This window comes from Chelonia mydas, chromosome 10 (assembly GCF_015237465.2).
Source record: "Chelonia mydas isolate rCheMyd1 chromosome 10, rCheMyd1.pri.v2, whole genome shotgun sequence".
Taxonomy (NCBI): Eukaryota; Metazoa; Chordata; order Testudines; family Cheloniidae; genus Chelonia; species Chelonia mydas.
Window position 1 is genome coordinate 70,940,275 of NC_051250.2, and position 24,662 is coordinate 70,964,936.

At 40.3% G+C, this 24,662-nt stretch overlaps 1 protein-coding gene across 16 annotated transcripts in view; it reads right to left on the bottom strand.

Moving 5' to 3' along the window:
* Positions 1 to 24,662, bottom strand: part of AKAP13 (A-kinase anchoring protein 13) — a 323,045-nt gene that overhangs the window by 255,379 nt on the left and 43,004 nt on the right. The window contains exon 2 of one of the 16 annotated variants that reach the window (XM_043524665.1): positions 4,969 to 5,053. The exons of 14 other annotated variants lie outside the window; for them this stretch is intronic. In XM_043524665.1, coding sequence (XP_043380600.1) covers positions 4,969 to 4,979 — 11 coding nt within the window. In that variant the 5' untranslated portion in view covers positions 4,980 to 5,053. Of the gene's footprint in view, positions 1 to 4,963; positions 5,054 to 24,662 lie in introns of all 16 variants that reach the window. One more of the 16 variants, XM_043524666.1, reaches the window with a different exon arrangement.

Genomic DNA, 24,662 nt, shown 5'->3' on the forward strand with positions numbered 1-24,662 from the left:
GCAGAAGAGGTTACCGCAGTCAGAAGCTAGTTTAGCACTTGAACAAACTCTGGTTCCCAAAGCTTAACCGGTTAATTCCACCAGTTCGGTGCTCTGACCTGTAAAATTTGGCAGCAAATATGTATAGTTTCATATTAATTTTTGTATTTAAATTATTTCAATAGATTCTAAGTTTGCACCTTAATAAAGGTTGTCAATTTCAAACAGGTTTATTTTTAAAAAACTAATTTAAAACCAATTTAAAAAGCCAATTTAAATAAAAATAATCTTTTTTGAATGTTTTTAATCAAATAGTTATCCACCCTGCAAGGAAGTTATTTTAAAACCTTTTAATCATATGTACAGTTTTGCCCTGGTCCATGAGCCAAAAAGGAAGCGGCATGATCTAAAGGATATGGTTACTGGGTAACAAGTTTAGCTGTCTACAGATTCTGCATAGAAGACACACCCAAAAGTCAGGTTTTCCAGAAAGGCATTAGGTGAGCAGGTTTCAGAGTAGCAGCCGTGTTAATCTGTATCCGCAAAAAGAAAAGGAGTAATTGTGGCACCTGTTAGTCTCTAAGGTGCCACAATTACTCCTTTTCTTTTTATTAGGTGAGCAGTTTTCCACTGCCTATCCACTGGTTCTCTGGAGATCAGTCTGCTGCCATCTTCCCATATAAGGAAGCCACATTTTTCCCTTGCTGAGTCACTCTCTCAGGAAGAAAGTCACAGATGCTTCAGAACAATGAACACTGCCCAAAATCCAGGCTCGTTATGCCCCAGAAAAAATAATCTTCTAAAGCACCTCAAGGAGTTCACTATATTAGCATCTGAAAAAGATCAGATATTTCTTCCTCATGAATACAAAACTACTGGTCTTCACAGGTGATCTACTCTCATCCTTTCCATATTGTTTCTCTGATTGGTTTATGTGATAAAGACATAGCCATTCTCCTTCATATGTGCAAGGATACATTAGGATGGTTGGGGTTCAGGAAAACCATGAAGCAAGGTTCTTAGCCATACATATCTTCATTTTTTTCCTGTTCAATTAGGTGTCATTTCTAATCTAGCCAAATAAGGATTCATTTCCTACTCTAAGTGCTATCAACGGTTAAAATACGTATCATTCCCCAGTTCCTCAACTGTGCAACAGAAAAGTTAAATCAAAATAATTACAATAGTAAATGCTCGTCCTTGCAGACTAACAGCAGCTTATGATTAATCCATTCAGCTGCTGCTAACATTCAGTTGTGCCAAAGGATCTGGGCCAAAAATTGTTACATATGCTGTGTCCAAAGCGCTAGTTTTCTTGGGTAGGTCCATGGAAAATCTGAAACACTGCACACAGTAAACAGGCTAGAGAGAGTAGGAGTAGAAAATGATCTCCACTCCCGAAAACAGGACCAATTTAAAAAACCAATAATTTAAAATAGCGGGACAGAATGATCCCCACTCCAGAAAACAGAACCAATTTAAAAAAATAATAATTTAAAATAGCAGGACAGATTGGCAACCCCCATCTAAAAGGGCAGATTAAGTTTTAGTATTCTGGCATTCTGTATTCAATTCTGGAAGATTGAAAGTGGGATTCAAAAGGGGTACCTTGAAAACACAGATAGATCATGGAGGCTCTAATCAGAGCAGAATGCCCAGAACTGAGCCTCAGGAGGGGAAAACTGACCCCACGGCCCTATTATAAGAGAAAAAATACAACTGAACTTTACCAGCAGCTCTCAAGAGCACCACGCCCACGAGAGCTAAAAGAGTGACTGCAGGATTTCCTAGTCAGAAGTCTTGACGCTGACTCTAACCTATGGTACGATCCTCTCCTCACACACGCATGTTCCTCCACTCAGTCCTGACAGGATCTCAGAGCAACATGCGAATAGCGATTCACCCCTATTTTAAAAAAGATAACCAGGATGCAGATGAGACCTTATTAGCGAAACCAACAGTGCTGAAAGTGAGGAGGTAAATAAATAAATAAATAAATAAAAAGAAACTGAGGAACCCATATGAAGGCAGTAACGTACTTCTGTGAAATCAAAGTCTACACAACAGGGACTGGAGCAGGAAGCAGCACCTCCATCTACGGGAAAAGAAATCTCTAAAGGTAACCCACTAATGAAGCTAGGGAACGAAAGGCCTGTATTGATTAAATTAAATACATGAAAGCCAAATTCACATACTAAGACAAGCTGTCCAGACATAAGACTAAAGCAGCGATATCAGGATGAGGACACCTTCAGACAGGTAATGCCAGAAAAGAGAATGTGTGTGTTAGCTGCAGGCAGTCTGGCAGAGGCAGTACTTATAACCACTGTTTCAGATGTGGGAGCGGAGAACACTACCAGTCGGGATGCCATGCACAGAGGATCACGTGAGGAACTGGCAGAGGGTCACCCCTACAAAACCAGGAGTGACTGGTGGAACTTCAGAATCCCAAAGTCAGCTTCAGCATCAGGCAGGAAAATCACAAGAGAGCAGAGACAAAGCTGAGAGCCCTGTGTCTGATTTACCAGGAGTGAATCATGTCTGTCATCTAATGCCCGAACAGCAAACCAGAGTGACTAGCTCAATTGGAAAGAGATGTTTGGTGTGGTGTTTCCTCAATAAAGCGAAAACAATGAGACACTAGGACACAGGTGTGCATAGTCTTCTTGAGCCAGTGGGTGGAAAATAATCTCCCAAGGACACGCCTTAGGAAGCTTGAAGAGTTACTGGAAATAGAAGATGGGCTTGATCTTAAAGCTGCCCATGGAACTCAAATCCCTTAAGAAGGATGGATTGAAGTCCAGTTCCAATTAAGCAAAGATGACAACATCTTGACTGTTCCTGTGCTGGCCAGTCCACAAAAACTGGAGAACTCGATCACTGGCCACAGTGTTATTGACTATCTCTTCTAATACCACTGCTGCAATTTACCTGATGAGGCACCAGCACTTAGCTTTATTAACAATATGAAACATCTATTTCCTCATTTGGGCATGGCCAAAGTAGCAACTCTTGTGAACTTCATCAGAAATAAACAATTCTGACAAATTGTGAATGCTTAAAGTGGGGGGAAAGGAGTACGTGATCCCCAAAGGAACAGCCACTGATGCAGCATTTTGGGTTCTTACAGGCCTGAATACTGAAAGTTTAATAGCCATATTTGAGTCAGATACTGCTGCTCAATGGCCTGAGGATTTAGACATGAGACTCACTAGCCAAAATACCTAAAAGATCACCTTGCTGGATAAATATCCCTGTGAGTAACGCTTCAGAACATGACGTAACGCTGAAAGGATGAACTGTGCTGGGAAGTTTACTGCAAATTAAATCTGAAATTTAAGTGGATGGATACTCAACAGATAAAACCTTTCCAGGTGGCCTCAGTGTTTAAAAAGAGATGGTCATATCAAGCACCAAGGACTAAAGCCAGCAAAGAGAACAGCCTCTAAGCGGAAGAGATGACAGATCTGTTTGAACCAACAGTGAACCTGAGCCATTTGTCAGAGATGCGAAGGAAAATGCTCCAGCAGACATTGAAAGAGGAGCCCAAAGCTTTTTCCAAAGATGACAGAGACATGGAATAGATCTCTAGTCTGCAGATGACATTACCAGCAACCCGTACAGAAGACTTACATCTCAGTGTCTCGTCCACTATATAAAGAGCTAAAGGAATATCTGCAAGAGCTCCTAAACAGGGGCTGTGTTACAAAATCAGTCATCCTATCTATCGTCAGTGGTACGTGTCTGGAAAAGGGATGGTAAGTCTAAGATTCTACATTGACTATTGGGAATTGAATGGAAAAACCATAGCAGACAGAAATCATCCCTCAAATCCATGATGTTCTGAGCAGATTAGGAGGTAAATCCGGTTCTTCCTTTTGGATCAAGTGAAGGCCCACCATCAAAGCTTCATGGCTGACCAAAGCCTTCACATCATGCCCTTCATTACTCCATGGGGCCTGTATGAATGGGTTAGAATCCCCTTCAGTTTAACAAATGCACCTGCTGCCTTCGGGGGTGTATGGAAGAGTGCCTTGTGGACCTTAGGGATGAGGTACGTATTACACGCTTACAGCAGTACCTTTGAAGAACACATGGAGAATGTAAGGGGAGTACTACAATTACAGAAACATGGAATTAAGCTGAAAGCTTCTTAATGTGACCTCTTTAAGAGAGAGGTATGTTACCTGGGAGTGGAGGGTGTCTGCTAAAGTTTATAAGATGGATCCAGTTGACACCATGGCTGTTTGTACTGTTGCAGAGCAACTACCAAGCACAAGAGGGGAATTTCACAAGCTGCTAGGCTTCCTCTCCTACTATCAAAGGTATATTCAAGACTTCTCTCTAATAGAAAAGCCATCGTATGGCTCATCCAGTCTTTGCTCAATAAATTCTAAGGCCAGAATGGACCATTGTGACAATCTAATCTGACCTTCTATATAACACTGACCATAGGATTTTGCTAAAATAATTCCTAGAGCAGATCTTTTAGAAAAAACACCCAATCTTGATTTAAAATTTGTTAGTGATGGAGAATTCACCAAGCCCCTACGTAAATTGTTGCAATGGTTCTTTACTCTCACTGTTGAAAGTTTACACCTTATTCCTAATCTGAATTTATTTAATGTTAACTTCCACCCATTGGATCGTGTTATACCTTCTCTGCTAGACTGAAAAGTGAGACAGATAATACACCATACTCCAGGTAAAATGCTGATATTGCATTCTGTTCCAAAAGCTTTATGAAATCTGTACCTGTTTGGTTGTTCTTCAGTATGTTAGTTATGTTGTTTGACTTCTACTTCAAGTCAATTGTAAAAAAATTAATTGTAGCAAAATAATGGTCTGTTAAAACAACCTAAGAAATGAGCTTTGATAGCAACATCTTCCTATGGTATCGACAGACAAGTCAGGGAGATAACATCACAAGAACATGTAATCTCAACTACTTCTATTCATCACTGATCAATAAAAAGTGTTTAACCTTACTGTAACTGCATGCAGCAGCGTGCAGCTTCTTTCAAAACCTCCAAGTCAAGCACAGAGAATCGCAGCAGAAAGCAATATACGGGTCCTGGAAAAGAGAAAATTGGAATCATTTGAGGCACCACTGGCATCGAGGGACTTTTAGAATTACATACACAAAAGCGAGAGAGAGAAAACAGTTGAAGTGGGACAAGCAGCTAATTTGAATACAAGCCAGTGATTGGTCCAGGAGGGAGAATGGAAGTCTCCATTAACCTGTGGAGCTTCACATTTCAAAAAGTAGTAACATTCTGAAGGTGGGAGTGAAAAAAACAGCTCTCTTACCCTTTACTCCTCCAAGTGACATGCAGATGAGGATGGCAAAGCCCCCCTTTCCATTGATGGTTCAATTATATTAAAGTGAAAGATCCATTTAGAACAAGATGTAACTCCTACAAAGATTAAATAAACTCCTTTCAGGAGGAAATCCTTCTGGAGCAGAAGCACATGCTGCCAGCAAGACCCACTCTCCAGGGCACTTAGTAAAGAAGGGCCAGTGGAGAAGGGGCAGAGGAGGGCCAGGCTAGCTGGAAGGAGCCCTGAAAAGCCTCCACTATCAGGGTTCTGTGGAACCCCAGCTAGAATGTAAAGCATACTCCTGCATGCCTTTCCACAGGCAAATACCCTGCTCAGGACATGACTTGCTTCCCATACTGCACCCAAAGGGATTAATCTGTCCCCCTAAGTGCACAGGGAAAGAGGACAATTTAACTGATTAGGGAAGTTGGGTTCTTAATATACAATTCAGAACGGTGAGAGGAGAGAAAGTACAGTTACTGGTTCAGTTTATTAATGCTCTGTGGGAGATTTTATTAGTTAAAACAAAGTCAGTCAAGCACCTCAGACCCTCACCTGGTCACCGCAGCAGGAAAAGTTCCTGTGTACACACAAGTCAGCTGAAACTAGAAAGCTCAACAGGTCATCTCCTGCTATCCAAGGAAGGGAAGCATCTGTCTTTGCTTACAAATGCCTTCCCGGCCAGGAGAGAACAGAGACAGGCAGCTGCTCTCCCTCACACTGAAACAATATTCTTTAGGGGACCCAGGATTAAAAGTGCATTTATGATCAGTAAAATGACAGTGGTAGAAGTAGTGACTGGGAAACCCTTTATCCTGTGTGAATTAGCAAGTGAACACAGAATGCAAAAAACAAAGATATGCACCACAAAATATACCTTGTTCAGTTATTCTCACAACTATAGTATGGCTTTAATTATAATGTTGCACAGTAGAACATTTCATTAAATGAATGAAGACTTATTAAGAGCAAAAGCTGCAATGCAGTCTCTTACTGAGTCTTCGCTGAGAGGTCAAGAGACTTTTTGTGTAGTTTAGCAAGGTTCTATTGTATAGAAAATGGTATCATTTTACTACCCATGGGAAATAACAGATACTCAGGGAACAATGGTAGAGAACAGAGCTGATTTTTTTTTAAAAAGTGTCTTTTCTTCAAAATGTAATTGAAATTCCAAAATTCAAAAGTTTTCAACCAGCTCTTGTGGAGAGTGTAAGCCTCTTTCCACGTTTCTTTGTTGGCAAACCCAGATGGTTCACAAAGAGAGCTTAAAAAAAATCCTGAAATCCACCCTTGAAATAATTTCCCGCCTGGTTGACAATACAATAGACATTAAAGTGGAAATTAACCATCTAAGAGCGTTACTTCTAGTACCATGCATTTCTATCTGGTGCCCACTTGCAGAGCCTGCTAGATAAAGAAACACACATCTTAATACTCATTTGGTTCAAAAAGGATGGTGTCTAGAAGATAGTGGTTTTGTTGTTTCATTGGATACAGCTGATCACTCAGGGTGAAGTTTTCAAATATGACATGAAGAGGATTTAGCCACACTGAAACTCTCTCACATAATGCTAAAAATTCACTCAAATTGTAATGTCACAGCACTGTATGTAAAAAGCCGTTCCTTTGTCAAAATAAAGAAAATCCTCAATCCATCTAGTGGATTTTCAGCTGTTATCTTCTCAAAACCCAAAAATAATAAAGCAACTCTGGAACGCCCACATAGTTCTGACAATGCCCACTGATTTTGACCTGCAATACCCTCTACTATACCAGTCCTGTGATTCTCTTAAGAGAAGCTATCACTCATGTTAAATTGTTTAGCAGTTGTGTGACATGGAAAGAACATCTATAAGACACGGCAGTAAGAATTTGAAACTAACTTTCACTTGTGGTCAGAGAAAGGACAAACTCAGGAATCTAGAAGCTACAAAAACAAGAAGCTAAGATATAAAACCATTGGGTCAAGTTCATTCCTTGTGTGATGCCCAAATGAGGTCAGTTCAGTGACACAACAGGTGAACTTTGCCCATACGTTCAAAAAGCATGAACTATATGCAGAAGGATTTCACAGTGAAAGAGACAGAAGCCAAGCAAAGAAGGATAAATTATGTAGCAATAAGACAGTTGCAATGCTGAACTGAACAAATCGTATTCACCTTCAGAATCACCAGTTTAATGCATGTGAACACAATTAGGTATTAACTGACCACTGGTTACTTTCTAAAGTATTTATTTGATGCCATTCACCTTGATATCTCAGCACTATGGTATTTTACAGCACCTACAGTGATATATAACACAGAAGAATGAGGAAGTCTGAGACTGTTAAAGCATCTATGAAACCAACTGTGATTACTATCTTGGCAAATAGCCTAAGCCAATATAAAGCGGATTTATCCTTAAGCTTTTGGATTGGCACACTATTTAGAGATGTCTCCAAGAGTGGAGAACTCTTCTCATATAGCCCTCTGTGAATTATTATTAGGGTTGCACAGAAACCCCAATCAGGGTCCTATTGTGCTAGACACTGGGTAAGTATCAGAGAAGACAATCATGGCCTCAGAGAGTTTACAACCTATGTGAGAGACAGAACACACAGCTGAACCAACCAGACAAGCAAGGTGATGGTGGTGTTGGTAAAAATGAAATAAACAGAGTTAAACAGAAGTCACAGTTTGCCACCAGCTCATCACCTAAACAATCTATTTCTGATCTGAGAAATACCTTTGTCCCATCTGGCAAAATATGATCACTGGATGGCAGATCATTGTGTCACTCAGGTCTAAATGCAACCTTTCACACTGAGAAGATTGGAGAATACTCTGCCCATATCACTGGTGAATTATTGATGAGATTGAGTTTTGGCAGGCGGTGATGGGAGCCTGCACAATTTTAAAGATACAATTCCAGTGCCAGGATTAGGTTTGCACTTTGGCAGGGCTGGGAGTTACAAACCATGTGCTGAAATGTGGGCCACGTGTGTCCCCCAAAGCCTGACTGCTTAGAGTGAGACAGCTTCAGACATTGCCTTTACAAGAGAAGGACTACACTTTCAAAGGACCAACCTCTGTACTTCTAGATGCAAAATGAACAACAATGTCGTTTAGCACTGACTTAAGAAAAGTGACTTATACTCAGTTAAAAAAAATGCTTACAAACAATTTCAGGGCAAAGACAGAAAGATCCAACCAGTGATTTACAGGTATCCTGCTGATTTCCCCTGAAGAGTCCAGTAAGCTGAAACATAGGCTTGCTTATCCTTCAGTTAAAACAAAATAAAAACAAACAAACATTAACAAAGCCAGAAGCCACATTTTTAAAGTTATTTCCTTTTTTAAAATACGGGTTATTTTCTTTTCCTTTGAAAAGTGTTATGTACTTTCCGCTTTGCAAGCTTCAATGGTTTTGAGAGATATCTCAGAATCTGTTTTAATTGTAATAATTAAGCTTTCAACAAATCCAAATGGAGCACAAAAACTGGGCACCAATGAGCTACAAGATAAACAATCTGGTCACTCGATTACAGACCTAAAAGTTGCAATTCTTCAACAAAAAAACTTCAAAAACAGACTCCAACGAGAGACTGCTGAATTGGAATTAATTTGCAAACTGGACACCATTACATTAGGCTTGAATAAATACTGGGAGTGGATGTGTCATTACACAAAGTAAAACTATTTCCCCATGTTTATTCCCCACCCCCCACCCCCTCCACTGTTCCTCACATGCTCCTGTCAACTGCTGGAAATGGCCCACCTTGATTATCACTACAAAAGGTTTTCTCTCTCTCCGGCTGGTAATAGCTCACCCTACCTGATCACTCTTGTTACAGTCTGTATGGTAACAGCCATTGTTTCATGTTCTCTGTGTATATAAAATCTCCCCACTGTATTTTCCACTGAATGCATCTGATGAAGTGAGCTGTAGCTCACGAAAGCTTATGCTCAAATAAATTTGTTAGTCTCTAAGGTGCCACAAGTCCTCCTTTTCTTTTTGCGGATACAGACTAACACAGCTGCTACTCTGAAAGATAAACAATTGATTATTTTGAAATGTTTGTTACAGCTGGGACCTCATAATGACCAAGACACCCAAATTAGGCCAATCCTATAGCAATGACTCCCTTCAAAAACCACAACAACCCCCGCTTTACAATTTAGTATCAAATTAAACCAATGAAACTGTTGACTACATCCCAAACTGCTGTCCCATCTACAAGGTTTTGAACAGAATTTTTACCCCCTTCGCTGATGGCTGTATTTGCATGCACATATTTATACATTGCCATAACATATACACATAGCCTTTCTGGTTACAGAATATCCTCTTCAGCTTTTGAACAGAATTTTTACCCCCTTCGCTGATGGCTGTATTTGCATGCACATATTTATACATTGCCATAACGTGTACACATAGCCTTTCTGGTTACAGAATATCCTCTTCAGCTTTTACTGGTCCTTCAGAAGATAAAAGCAGCTCACGGAAGGCTTTTGGAAGTTTGTCCCACTGTTCAGACCGAATTAGAAAATGTGGCCCAATTTCTGTGCACAACCAAAATATTCAGAAATACATATTAATGAGAGCAGGATTGAACCCAGAGACCCAGTCTTGCTTTTACTGGAATGTGTCACAACCTTCGTACTATGAGTATTAATAATATTTTTATTTGTTAAAAAAAGTAAGCTCTTGGAGAACCATATCAGGGTCTGCATCACCATGTTCAGTGTATTTGGGGGACAGCAAGAGTATTCTATGAACTTTTTATGGATTTTAAAAATACTGACTGATGATGTGTCCTAATGTTATAAGGTTCATACTAAGACCCAGTTTCCATCTCCAGATGAAGAACTGTATTTTAATGTTTAATAATTTTTTTTTGGCACATAACTCCAAGCAACATCAAATTGCTATAATGACTCAAGCCTACAACCCTCTCCTCAAAAGAAAGCGTACTAATGACACCATGGATCCTCCTTCTTGGTGTTAGCGTTTCCCCTCCAGGGGGCACAGCCGCTGTCTGTTAGTACATGACACAAAGGATGATGTCTCTTCTACGACGACATTCAGACTATAATGCAAACAAGTTATCCCCTCTGTTAACAGGGGCCAGAGCCCAAAATAAACCCTCATCCACAGACCAGGAAATGTGCAGGAAGTGCAAAGAACAGCAAACTGAGCACCACAGGAACACTGTCATTGCTAACCCACAGGCTGAGGCACTGCTGATGGAGCATCTCAATCCTTATTTTACACATGGAAAGCCCATGCTCCATCCTAAACGGATGGGTTTCTCTCCCTAGCTTGTGAACACATATTCACAAGAGGTCTTGCAAGAGGCAAAGTTTCAAGAGCACAACACTTTGGGAAAGGCAAATACCATGCATTCTTTGGATGGATTCACTCCTATAAGCAGGTGTCCTTGGGCAACAGGATTTTGTTGCTACTGGATGTGGTATTTTTCAGAGCAGAGAAGTAAACGTAAACAGAACCTAAACGAATTGCAATTCATTATTCCTAGGAAAGAAGCAGCTGACCCTGGAGAAAAATCCAAAAGGGACCATAATACAGCAGTCCACCTGCCCTGCAATTCAGGGCATTTAGAGCCCATCACCCTCATGCCCTTTTCTCTGTGTTAGCTTCCTAAGGGGAACATTTCAATCCCAAGGTTTTGTCCTCAGTATTTTTATATGGGTTGCCGAAGGTACGCAAGGCTCTACCTCTAGCTATATAACCATGACTCACCAGCAGCTATATTCCAGTGGAACAGCTAGCTAGAATGATGAGGGTAACAAGCACAGGGGATTGAGCTTTCTCAGCAGCTGGCCTATGACTGCAAAACTCTCTCATGGAGATGGCAGAATGTCCAAAAATCTCACCTCCTTCAGAACTAAATGCAAAATTCAGAGAAAAGATGGTCCTAGTGGTTAGAGCAGCTACACGACTGTAGCATTTCAGTGTAGACACTTACTATAGTGGCTGGAGAGATTCTCCCATAGCTATAATTAACCACCTCCCTGAGAGGCAGTAGCTAGGTGGCCAGTTAGCACTGTCTATGCCGAGGGTTAGACGGCATCTCTTAGGGGTGCAAGTTTTTCACGCCTCTGAGAGATGTAGCTAAGCTGATGTAACTTTTCAGTGCAGACCAGGACAGTCTCTCTGTGTCTCAGTTCCCATTTGCAAAATGGGGACAGTAGCACTTCCCTACCTCACAGGGATGTTGTGAAAATAAATACATTACAAATTGTGAGGTGCTCAAATACAGCAGTAATTGGGGTCATAGAAGTACTTAAAATAGAACTCAATTATTTAACTTGACTTTCCCACAAGACAACAACAAATCTGTTACACACACACACAGAAAATATGTGGGAAAGAAGAGAAAAAAATCACTTTAAAATATAAAATTAAAAACATCAGATACCACAGCGATGAGTATGAAACAACAGTTTAGCCAGATCAGCTATTCATTAAAATGGATTCAACGGTATAGGATAAAACAAGAAGGAAATAAATACTGCCTCAGTGAGAGTGTTCATATTTTATATGGATATGAGATTCTTAACCCCAAAGAGCAAATTCCCCCCATCAAATTATCATTTCTATGCCTAGAGGCTTCAACCAAGAGTGAGGCCTCATTGTGCTCGGCACTTTGCTTATATATAGTAAGAGTCCCTATGTCACAGAGTTTACAGATTAAACAGACAAACTGTAAGAAGGGTAATGGAGGCACAGAAAGGAGAAGTTACTTGTGTAGGTCTCACACCAGATCACTGGCAGAGGGGTGGGAACAGAACCCTGATCCTGACCCCACAGTTCAGTGCCCTACCCACTAGACCATGCTGCTTAGCACACAGAAATGAGCTGGCAGCCAGAGAGGCTCCCAAAGTGGGCCGCAGACTGCCTTGTCTAGTGTTCTAATGCCTCACAAATATCTGCTTTTAATCTGGTGCTGATCTGTCCAGATTTGGCAAACTGAACATCAAGTAGGCAACCTTAGAATTAAATTGTTTGACTGCTCAAAACAACACGTCAGTGAGGCGATGTAGTATTTAACATAATTACATTAATGAGAAGATCTATATAATGTTCCTAAACCAATAATGAAAGAGGAAGTCTAATGATGCAACAAAAAACTGCAACTGAATCTCAGATTACATACTGGCTTGCACAACAGCGCAGACAACTAAACACTGAGGCAGCTAGTAGAAATCTTACAGACTACACATCATTTTTTCCCCACCCATTGCTACTTTCCCTCAACCACCACTTGATATTAAACAAGCTAGATCCTAGCCAAATATACCCCACTTCCATTCCATCAGGAGCTAAGGGGTAAACATCATAGAATGAAGTGTTTTAGCAGCACTGCCATCAGCAGTATCACCTAAAACAGAAAAAGCATCAAAATGAAAAAAAGCATCACTGTGAGGCTGATCTGTGTGAAAACCTTCTTCAAATTCAATAATATATGTGGCAAGCCTGTCCTAGCTGCACAGCTCTCTTCTCCCAGGTGTGAAGAACTGCCCTTTTCAGCGAAGAGCAAGAGGAGCCATGTACACCAAAGAAAGACGCCATTCCCAACAGATCGTTGAATTGGTTTCACTGGGGTTAAGTTTACAAAAGTCACCACAGTTGTACTGTGTTGTATGTTTTAACTCCCAGCTGGACCCTGATCCAGAGGCAATGTCAGCACAGGGTCAGTTTATACTGGAGTCATGCATAAATCACACAAGGCCTGGGGTTCTTTAGACATTGGTTGGATATTCGCAGCTAGGTTGGGATTGTGAGGAGGGGAGGTGGTCATGCCCAGGAGACTGCTACAAGGAGAGTTTTTTATTTTGTTGTTACACTTCCTTCATTAAAACACTGCCAAACAGTAATGCTTATTTAAAACTACAATGTTATTTTGAAAGTGAAAAGGCATTTCATTCCAAATTCCTCTTTTTATGGTTGTTCAACACTTTTAGTTGCATTTTACACGCCAATAACTAGAAGTATCAGATTAGCAGTATTATTTCCCCTTCCCTTTGTAAAGGGCTCAGAGATCTAACAGATGAAAAGTGCTACACTGGTGTAAGACCTCAGAAGTATTATTTAGATTTAGAAAAAGAGCCCAGACAATGCTATTGAAAAATCAAGGTGTTCATAATCAATTGGAAAACTCAAGTGCTGATTAGCTGAGGGGGAACAGTATCCATTTGCAAATTGTTTATTTACTAATACTTGCTAGTGATTGTTCATATGTTTGGTTTAAATGGGTATGGGAAAAGCCTCCATTTGATGTTCTATAGTATCTGGAAATATACTTTGAAAAACAATGCCATATATTTTTTTCCCTCTATAAAAATGCTCATCCATTATGGAAACAACATATTAATATTCCTCATTCACTTGGAAAACAAACTATTCAAAATTCTCATACTAAACTCCAAACTAAGAACAATTCACTCCTGCAATGCATCCTACTATGCATTCCCTTGCTCTCCTCCCTCCCCCGAAATCATTCAGCTATTGCTTTTCCAAGGTAACATTCAATAAGACCTCCACATTCCACGAAGCACAAGAGAACTTGATACTATGACAAGGTTAATGTTGAAAAATGGGGCAGAGCAAGACAACTAGAAGGGGAGAAAAATTCCATTTGGCTTTCAAATGTAAAAGAGGGGTTTGGATTGTATTTTGTTTCCTTGTTTTAAATAAACCCTGCTTTGAGCAGAAAAGTCAGTATGTTCCTGGTTACATTAAACACATGCAATGCACGTTTAAGAAGCGTGTTGGAACACTCTCAATTCTTATCTTTCCAAGACCTTGGAAAACATTCTGTCCCAAAAAGCAGGCACTTTTATTATAGAAGTCGGAGTTGTTCACTGTGCAAATATCACTGAGTGCATAGCAGCAAAAGCCGGAAAGTTAAAGTTCATTTGTACTTTGTTTCATTTATTTACAGAATCATTTCTGCAGAAGTAGAACTTATCTCTGGCTATTGTTGTTACAAATCTGGTGTGGGCTTAACTGCAGTAGGTCAAATAATTTACAGTATTGTTGCAGATGGCTGGAAATGAACACACTGCAATTATAGAGCATCTTTTACCTGAGGATCTCAAGCCCATCACTGGCACTTCTTGATGGGCTCACTACTTCAATTTGCTTTTGATTAATATTTTTGAGAGAAACCAGGCCAATGCAGTGGGCAGCATTGTTTTCACCCAGTTACTTTCCTGCTCCTCCAAAGGGAGACAGGAAGGATGCAACAATAATATCTTTAAGGAGATGCCTCATAATGATGCAGTGCAATAGTTTTCAACTTATGGTTCACGGACCCCTGGGGGTCGACAGACTATGTCTAAGATTTCCAAAGGTGTCTACACCTCCATTAGAAATTTGTTAGGGGTCTGCAAATGAAAAAAGGTTGAAAACCACTGATGCAGTGTATCACGGGTAAACAACTAAAAGGATTTGTTAAATAGGATTAGTAAGTCACAACAAGAGCCAGAGTCCACCCAACAACACAGAGCCACAAATGCCATGTACTTTAATGGCTCTAAAGGGAGGAAAAACAGGCTCAGGTTGCAAGTGAAATTAAAATGATTGCTAAGAGAGTCAGCGTACGGATGTAATTCACTTGCGCCTGGAGGCAGACGTCAGCATCACACTAGGTATCAGAACCTGCCATTGCTTTGTATTCTGAGGTAACAACAATTCAGGGAGCATCATTAAATCCTAGTTGCACCAGCAGACTCCTCCTGTAAAGTTTACAAGAAGACAAGGTGTGTGACATAAATGGGACTTTGAAAAGCGTCCCCCCCATTATACCAAAGCAAAGACTGTGAGACACAAAACTGACCACACATGACTTCACCAGCACTGTAAGACGTAGCGGGAACAAAAACATCCCAAAAGCAAGTAAATCAATCTGAGTACTTTGCTGGGCACAAAGCCTACAGCAAGAATACTGTGGCATTACACAGCACAGTAACGTATACCTTTGTGCCTCCCTTCATGGCGCTGTGGTAGCCTCTCTTCCTCACCATCCCTTGAAGTCAGAAACCTTTGGTGAAAGCAAAGTGAAAGTCTTATTTCTAAAGGATGACCACAGATTCAAACGGCTCCTCAAGAAATTTGGCGAACTGGCCAAGATACGTAGGGCTCAAATGTTATAACATGGAACGACAGATGCACCTTCACTCATTGCACCTGTCAACTGTATTTTCGTATAATATGGCCCTCCCTCAGTGGGGCCTCTAGGCACTATTGTAATACGATAGCATTACCGTATATAGTGAACTACCTGCATTTCCACATGCGTATTGGGCAAGTGATGGCACCACTACTCACCTAGACTAACACCCATGGGCGGTCGCGTGTTGCAACAGGATTTGTAAATGTGACTTCAGATCTCTTGGATCTTCCCTCTACCAGTTCCTATAACTGCCAATAATCTTCCACCCTCGTACCCCCGCCTCTCTCAGCATTACCATAAACAATCTAACACTAAGGCAAAAGTTGAGGGGTGGAAGGAGAAAACAGCTCTTTGAAACACAAAGCTTTCAGGATATTTGTATTTGCATGGCCTCCCTGAAGTCAAGGGGAGGACCCACATGGTTAGTTAAGCACCTACAGTCTGTTACAGGATCAAGGCCTTCAACAATATGCACTCCAGGGCCGGGAATGGGGTTTGCTCTATATTTGTAAAGGCCTGTGGGTATCTGCAGTCCTATACGCATCATTTTATACCAACAGTAGTAACAAGCATGTTCTAAGCTACTGTGCACACACACATCCTTCCACACATCAGCAGGCAACAGGATTCAAACTCAGGACCTGCTCCCCCAAGAGCACAGAACTTCTTATTGGAGACCCAAAAGAGCAGCTCCACCGACACAACCACACTGCTGCAGCTCACCCGCAGGCCTTTCATGTTACCCTGGGAGACAGATGTTCTCTCTGATTTCATTTCAAAAACATATCCAGATGCAAGTGCCTTGTCACAGACCAAAAACTGGGGGTAATGGCCTGATTTTCCGAGGTACAGAACAGCCATTGAAGTCAATAGGACCTGCAGGTGCTCAGGACCTTTGGAAAGCCAGCTATAGGATTTTAAATGAGGATTTTGCCTAATATTGGTCTCATGTATATCAGATGATTCCATTCTCTCTCACTGCTCCCAGCTCACCTTGCTTGAGTTGCCTTTTCTGGAGATAATGATTCTGATAGGAGATGCTGGCTGGTAAGATACATTTTTTTCTAAAACCTGTTTCTCCCATCTTCTCCAAGTGCCCCTGGCATTGGACATTAGCAGCACTTCTAAATCACTGAGTCTTCCTCAGTAGCACACATCTTATGCTGTGTAGCATTTCTCTTGTTTACTCACCAGCACTCCCAAACATCCCTAATATTACAGCTTGTCCTGCCGCCACAGCAGTTTATCAACTGCATGGCAGCACATTCAGGATTATACACCTAGGACACAATCCTGCAGCCTGAAATAAAACCCTGACACAGAGAGGTCCGTTCATCACAGATACTCACGTAGGATGCCACAGCATTCTAGGAGGCAATGTGCCTCATACCTCAGGAATTACCACTTTGAAAGGCACAAAAGGGTGGTATTTCTAGGAATGGTAAGTTGAATTATACCACCTTCTGTAAACTTCAACACCTGCCCACAGATCTGCGAACACAGACAGGGGGTTAAAGTAGTGTTTCTGAAGAGTTAAACTGTTTTCCAGATTCGCCTCACCTGTCCCCGGAGTATGCAACATGCATATCTGCTATCAAGAGAAATGTTGAACAGGTGGAGGTAGAAGGAGTTAGCAAGAGCAGAGATAACCCAAAATATGCATGGTCAGCAAGTTTTAGAGGAATAGAAAATCCATTTCCTTAATTATATAAGTTTATGGGCAATTTTTATTAAAAGTTACACTCTTACAAGGATAATTTTTAGAATTAATAGTCTGCTTTAAGAGAACAATAAATCCCAGGGCCATCGGCGTCACCACTAAAATGCCCAAGCTCTCAGATTTAAACTACTTACAGTATGGAAGGTTAAGGGACCAGCTGTGCTCCTCTTCCACTAACCTGGGAACAGGCAGTCAGGGAGAGAAGAGAAAAAACGGTAGGGGAACAAGAGAAGCAACACCACTTCACCCGTAACTTAAAAGAAACGACTCCCCTCTTCTACTGGCCATTTCATTTGCAGGCTGCCAGTAATGGATCTCTTGAGAATTTCAGGTGCGGAATAAGCAACAGAAGCAGATTAACTCCTAAGCAACAAGAATCCTATTTTCATGTAAATGTCCTAAGCAACTAAAAGTAAGTGAGAGGGAAGGAAGGAAGAGACCAAAAAATAAATCGGAGAAATAGTTTCTACCCAGAACATTTTTCCAAACTATTTCTAGGAAGGGCCCACTTCTCCTTATGTTGGTTTTGTTTGTGGGGGTTTTATGGGGGGAGGGGAGGAGGGGAGAAATAAAAAGGAGATTTTGATTAATAGCTTTTAGGGGCAGAAGGGACAATTATGATCATCTAGTTTGACCTCCTGTACAGCACAAGCAGAGAATTTAATAATAATTCCACCCTGCAATTCCAGCCTCAAGATAACTACCTGCTGAGGTCTGTCTATGAATGCTCACACCTGCAATGGAAAACTGGGCTTTGCCTCCAGTAGCCCTGATGTGTATCTTGCCTTTGGTAATTTTTCAACAGCTTGAAGTGCGTATTTCTTCCTTTGCAATTTCCATCTCAACCAAAAGGGAAAGCGTAAAGGTGCTGTGGCTGGAAAAGAGAGCTTGGGACCAAGAAAGATCAGCTCCCATTTGGCTGCCAGCACTCTCTCTGTCTCACTGAGTCCAATTCTTTTTGAGCTACACAGATCAGTCGGAGTCAGTGCATCTTGCAGGAGAGAAAGCGTGTGCGCGCATACTCCAGGGATGCACGGGAAAGTTTTAAACTAGTTAAAAATAAGTTAAAGGCAGCGCAGCCAGACCACCACCAGCACTTCCACTCTCTTTTGACCTACTGAGAAAGTATGTACATATCTACGGGGAGCGAATAGCAAATTTGCTTTAAGCTTTGCATGCCTCACCTCTGACCCCTGTCCCCAGCTCCCACCTCTGCCATTCCTTAAACAACTGAGGAAATGAACTACAAAACATTAACACAATGCGAAGGGGCAGACTTAAACCAACAAAAACAAGGAAATTGCAAGTTAAGCCTCTTGCTCTGCCCTTGATTCACCTTGCTGCATTTAGCTCCTGCTCTGCTCCAGGACCCTTCCATCCTCATGTACACAAGAGCAATAAGGCAAAGCGATGTCTAACCTGGATTATGATTGTTTTTATTCATTAAAGTGTGTTTTAACGTAGGCATATTTTCCTGATTGGCGCTTCACAAATGGAGCCAATATATTTGATTCTCCTCCTCCTCTTGTTGAGAGATTTGCAGTTATTTTAGGAAGTATTTCCCTTACACTGCAAAGGGCATCCGTTGGGCCCCCCGTGGCAGCTATTTCATAGCTCATGCTAGAACGTAGCTTTATTCATATAACTGTTCAATCATTCTGCTGTATTCCTCTTTGGTCTTGAGACTGATGGAAGCACTAGCCCAACAGAACCCCAACGGAAGTGTCAATTTTCTTAGGGGCCTGAATTGGTATTAATACTATTTGTTTTCACTAGCAACATAAGACTCCTCTTAACCCTGTTCACCACCCTAATTACTGATCCTAATTGGAATGCAACACACCTACATCCCAATCCTGCTCACCCTGAAAGCAACAGGAACAAGATGCCTCTGGATTGGTCCCTTAAAGGGCCAGGGAAGTAAATGCTCAGTGTCCAAGTGAGGAGTTGCACTCAATACTGTGACGTGCTAAGCACTTTCTTGAATTAGGGCTAAAGCATTTAAGCACATGCTTGGAGTTAAGGGGAGGGCGCGTATGCCTAAAGTATGTGGTATAGTGCTTTGCTGGATCAGGCCCAGAATGCTCAGCACTTTGAAGGACTGAACCTCAAAGAAAGGGAGAGGGAAGTGGGAAATGCTTGGTAGAAGCACAGCTCGTTCTATAGTATCTTTTGGTATGGAGGAGTTTATGGGAAATTCATCTTCAGTTTTGTCCAGCACAGGGTTCACTGCACCCACACAGGCTGTGCCTTAGAAAAGACTCAAACTGGGTGCACTGAGTTGTCTGTAGTTTTGATGTGAAATCAGTCACAGTTTGCTAGAAACTGAGGACCAAGTCACTCAAAGGTCTATGAAAGTTGTAACAACCTGGGCAAGCTCAGAGTTTGAAGTGAAACAAGGATCTGAAAAACTTTCACAGGGGTGCAGTTTTTTTGTTTTTTCTTTATGTATTATTTTAATGTAACAATGTAACCAATAAACTAAAATTTAAAAAAAGGAATCCTCAGTAATATTTACATTTAAAGAACATCAGGAATACGATGCAGCAGAATGTCTTGATGCTGCATATTTTACAGCACCAGCATTTGAAATCTTCTCATGGACATCAATGCATCTCTAGTAAACATTATAAGAGGCACTAATCTGCCCACATTAAAAACCACAGGGAATTAATACCACCAGCTTAGCAATTAACAGAAGAAAAGTTAATATACAGGAATTGGCTTTATAAACTTCCAAAGTCCAAATGTTACTCTCCCTCTTCCGAATTCAAACACCACACTTCCAATCCTCAACACTGGAGCAGTAAGAAGAGCTTTCCTGGAAGTGGAAATCCCTGCAGCAAAAATGCCTATGAGAGAAAAGGTTTAAGGGTTGTTTTGTTTTATTTTGTTGGTCACTTAAATCTCAATACAAACACATCTACTGGCTTCTTGTTTCCAACAAGGCTTCAATGGCAACAGTACATGTAACTGATTAGAACAAGCCATGCTATTTGTTTGGTGGCTCAAATGTCTCCATTCCTAGCCCTGACCTTAAAACCGACTTTCTTTGACTTAACATTTCAAAAGGGAGGGCAGGGGGCAGAGGTAGAAATAAAGACGAACTTCACATTCCAACATCTTAAGTAAATAGAAATACTAAATGGTGTACATCTATCTTCCACTGACAAGAAGGGCTGGAATGTAAATTGAAAAAGCACAGAAGTGGCATAAAAAAACCCCCAAATCCTACAAACCCCCCTAGGAGAAATCCTACAAACATCACCCTCTGGCTTTGGAGTTTTGTTTTGTTTTTTTGTTCACACTGCGTGTATTAAACGCAATGTGCAAAGGGTGACATTCCAGATTGTTCTCATATATAGAATATAGTAGAATGGTGAGCTGTAAAAGAAACACTTAAATTGTGCAGATGTGTTTTGTACGTTGCAAACAAAAAAAAAGAGAAATATGGACTAGGGATAGAACTTTAGAAATAGTTTTTGACCTCACTTTGAAAAGAGAACATGAAGGAAGTAGATAAATGTACGAGGATCATCTTTCAATTTCATGCTTCAAGCGTGGAGAAGAAAAACTGGTAAATTATTATTTGGTGACACCTTTGGGTTTAGGGGTTGCACTCTCCTCCTTCTGAAAGAATTTGGTGGGGCCTTTTGTGAGAGTTTCTTTTCCCTATATACTTGCTCTCCTCTCAGACGTTTCTAAATACTTTTTAAGTTGCACTTGAAATCTTCCCTCTTGTAACTGTATCTTGTTTTCCTAGGCACATCTCCCACTTGAGTCATTTGAAACAAGTTTTCCATCACGAACTGCTGGAGACATCCTTTATTATTGCTACTAGTCACCCAGGAGCTGAAGAATGGACATTTTATTCATAGCAGGGTAGGTGCAGAAGGAGAGGGGTGGGAGAGAGTGGACAGGTTTTAACTTGCTGTGAAAGTTATCTTCATCTTCCCATACAGACCTGTGGTAAGCAGGGTGGATAACAATCAATGATTTTTTTAAAAAATAAAAAAAAAAAAGATTTTTTTTATTTAAAATCGGATTTTTTTGATAAAAGGCTTTTTTCAGAAAAAAGCCTATCTAAAGATAAATTTAATTAAGATACATTATAGTTCAAAGATATCTCACCATTGAATAGGGATTATAAATTCTAATTCTATAGTATGAGACAATATAGTCATGTAATGTTTAAGAAAAGTTTTGTAAATGAGTTCCAATAGTTCATGGATTAGGGACCCAATTTTATGGGGTTCCAGGGGCTTCTGTATAGATTACTTAGGTTAATCTTTCTATCTACCCAGTGGGACTCAGTGCTCAGTCTAGAAGATACCATCAGAGATGCTTAGTTTTGCAGTTCTCAAACTGTGGATTTATGTCTCCAGAGATAACATGCTTGTTAACAGCAAAAATGTTTTTATATAAATAAAATAAATAAATATAAAGAGAGAGGTGAGAAATCATAGAATCATAGAATATCAGGGTTGGAAGGGACCTCAGGAGGTCATCTAGTCCAACCCCCTGCTCAAAGCAGGACCAATCCCCAATTAAATCATCCCAGCCAGGGCTTTGTCAAGCCTGACCTTAAAAACTTCTAAGGAAGGAGACTCTACCACCTGCCTAGGTAACGCATTCCAGTATTTCACCACCCTCCTAGTGAAAAAGTTTTTCCTAATATCCAACCTAAACCTCCTCCACTGCAACTTGAGACCATTACTCCTTGTCCTGTCAATAACAGACCTCAACCCTATTGTCCCTCTGCAAATTGGTGTACACAGAGTCAATCCCTTACCTCTCTCTAAAAGTGAAAAGTTTCAAAAAGTTCAATGACTAGAAGATTGTTGGGGGCAGAATAGATCTGGACAAGGAGAAGACGTCTGGAGATAAATGTGAGAAGGGAGGGACAGGCAGTAGAAACCAAAGTGAAACTGTTTAAGCAGCATATTCCAGAAGTCTTGAGGTCTTTCTGAGTGTAGCCTTCATTGATTTGAGATCTACCATACCATTCTCTCACTAGAAGGGAAAACCTATAATGGCAGCAGGCCGTAAGAGAGACCCAGTTTGGGAATATTTTAATGGAGTTCCTCTACCTGTGGGTAAAACAGGTATTCGTGCAAAATGCAAATAGTGCAACAGAGAAATGCAAGGCCTGGTTGCCCAAATGAAACAACATCATGAGAAGTGTTCCTTCTCAGGAGAAAGCTACACTGAAGATGACGAAAGGAACATGTCTGAACATGCAGGATCTTTCATACCTCTTAAGGACTGCCTGTCTTCCTTCTGGATTATTCTTGAATTCTCATGTTTGAGCAAAAAATATAGTTGTTACTCTATGGTACTATCATTTTAGATGCAGCTATGATAAAAAATAAATAGCTGAAATAGGCAGATCGTCCTGTTACAATTTCACCTTTAAAGTAGTACTGAGTGTCAGTGAATGCAACGAGTAATACTAAATGAGCAGTATGGTAGTAATAATTAAATAACTGCATTGACTTATTTGTTTAGGAGACTCCATCCTCAACATACAGGATTCTGAAGACTATCCACCTTCAAGATCATCATCATTTTCTATAGTTTCAGAGTTATCTGCCAATGATAGTGTTTCAGTAACGTCATGTATGTCACATAGCCACAGTATATCACCTGTAGCAAAAAGAAAAAAAACCTCCATCATCCAGAAACAACCATAGATAAGTTTGTGATAAAAACCAGCAGATTACAAAAAGAGGTAAATGATGAAAAAATTGCCTGGTTTGTTTATGCAATAAACTCTCCTTTCCGTATGACTGAGAACCCACAATTCATTAATATGGTTCAGTCATTAAGACTAGGACTCAGTCCACCCAACAGAGCAGATGTCACAGGCAAATTGCTGGATAAAGCGTATGAAAGAAATTGAGCAGTATGCAAAAGGTCTAGAGGGTGAAATTGTTAACCTGAGTCTTGATGGGTGGAGCAATGTCCACAATGATCCTGTCGTATGTTCTTGTGTGACACCAGAAAAAGGAATGTCTTCCTTACAGAAACAATTATATCATCAGGAAATGCACACAAAGCAGAATACTTGCAAGTAGCAGTAAAAGCTATAACAAACTGAAAAAAAATTCAAATGTCTAGTACACAGCTTGATCACAGACAATTCTGCAAACGAATCCAAGATGAGAAGAAATTATTTAGAAGAGAGTCCCAAGCTAATAACATATGATTGCAGTGCTCAACTGATGCACCTCCTAGCCAAAGACTTCAGTGTTCCAGAAATAAAGGCTAATGTTGTTAAAATTGCAAAATACTTCCATAACACCACTTTGCAGCAGCCGCTCTGAAAAAAGTGGGAGGAATCAAGCTAACTCTCCCATAAGACATGTGATGGAACTCAGTAGTGGACTGTTTTAAGCACTATATCAAGAACTGGCCTAATGTGATGACAGTTGGTGAACAAAATCGTGAAAAAACAGATGGCACTGTCACAGCCAAAATTCTCAACATTGGGCTTAAGAAAATGTTGAACACATGCTGAGTACCCTGAAGTTTATTTCTGTTTTCTTGAACAAAATGCAGGGAAATAGCTGTTTTATTGCTGATGCTGTTGAAATTTGGAAGGAACTGAGTGAGATCTTAAAAAGAGAAATATGCAATGACAGAGTTAAATTACAAGCTTTAAAAGAACGAATGGGACAAGCACTATCTCCAGCTCATTTTCTTGCAAATGTTCTTAATACTTGGTGCTAGGGTCAAACCTTAACTGCTGAAGAAGAGGAGCTGGCTATGACATGGATATCCAGCAATCATCCCTCCATAATTCCAATTATAATAAACTTCGGAGCTAAGGGTAAACCATTCAAGAAATATACATTTGCTGATGATGTTTTAAAGAAAGTCACACCAGTGAACTGGTGGAAGTCACCTAAGCACTTGGATTCAGAGACTGTTGAAGTGATAATCTCACTTTTAACAGCAGTAGCTTCTTCTGCCGGTGTAGAAAGAATATTTTCTTCCTTTGGACTAATACATTCCAAATTGAGAAATCATTTTGGGACCTGAAAAAGCAGAAAAGTTTGTTTTCCAGATGATGAACAAACAGGAAAATGAAGGTGAAGATGACAGAGATAGCTGCAGAAGCCAATATTTTAAGTTTCTCATGTTGACCTGGCTGACAGTCGATTTAATTTTTGTGTTTTTTTTAAATATTTCATTTAACTATTTTACTTAAAAACAATTTTAACAAAAACAAACCTGATTTTAAATAACTTGAATATTTAACTAAATTCAAAAATTCATATGCTTGTTTTGTTAAAAAATTATGCTTGCTGTTGAAGAAAAAAAAATCCAGAATACATAACATTGTTGTTCTAGTTAAATAAAACAAACAATCTAAATGTCTGTCTGGTGATATTCTCCTCCTAATACAGCATGGCAAGAAAATCCTCCAAATATTAACGATTAACCTGTTGAATT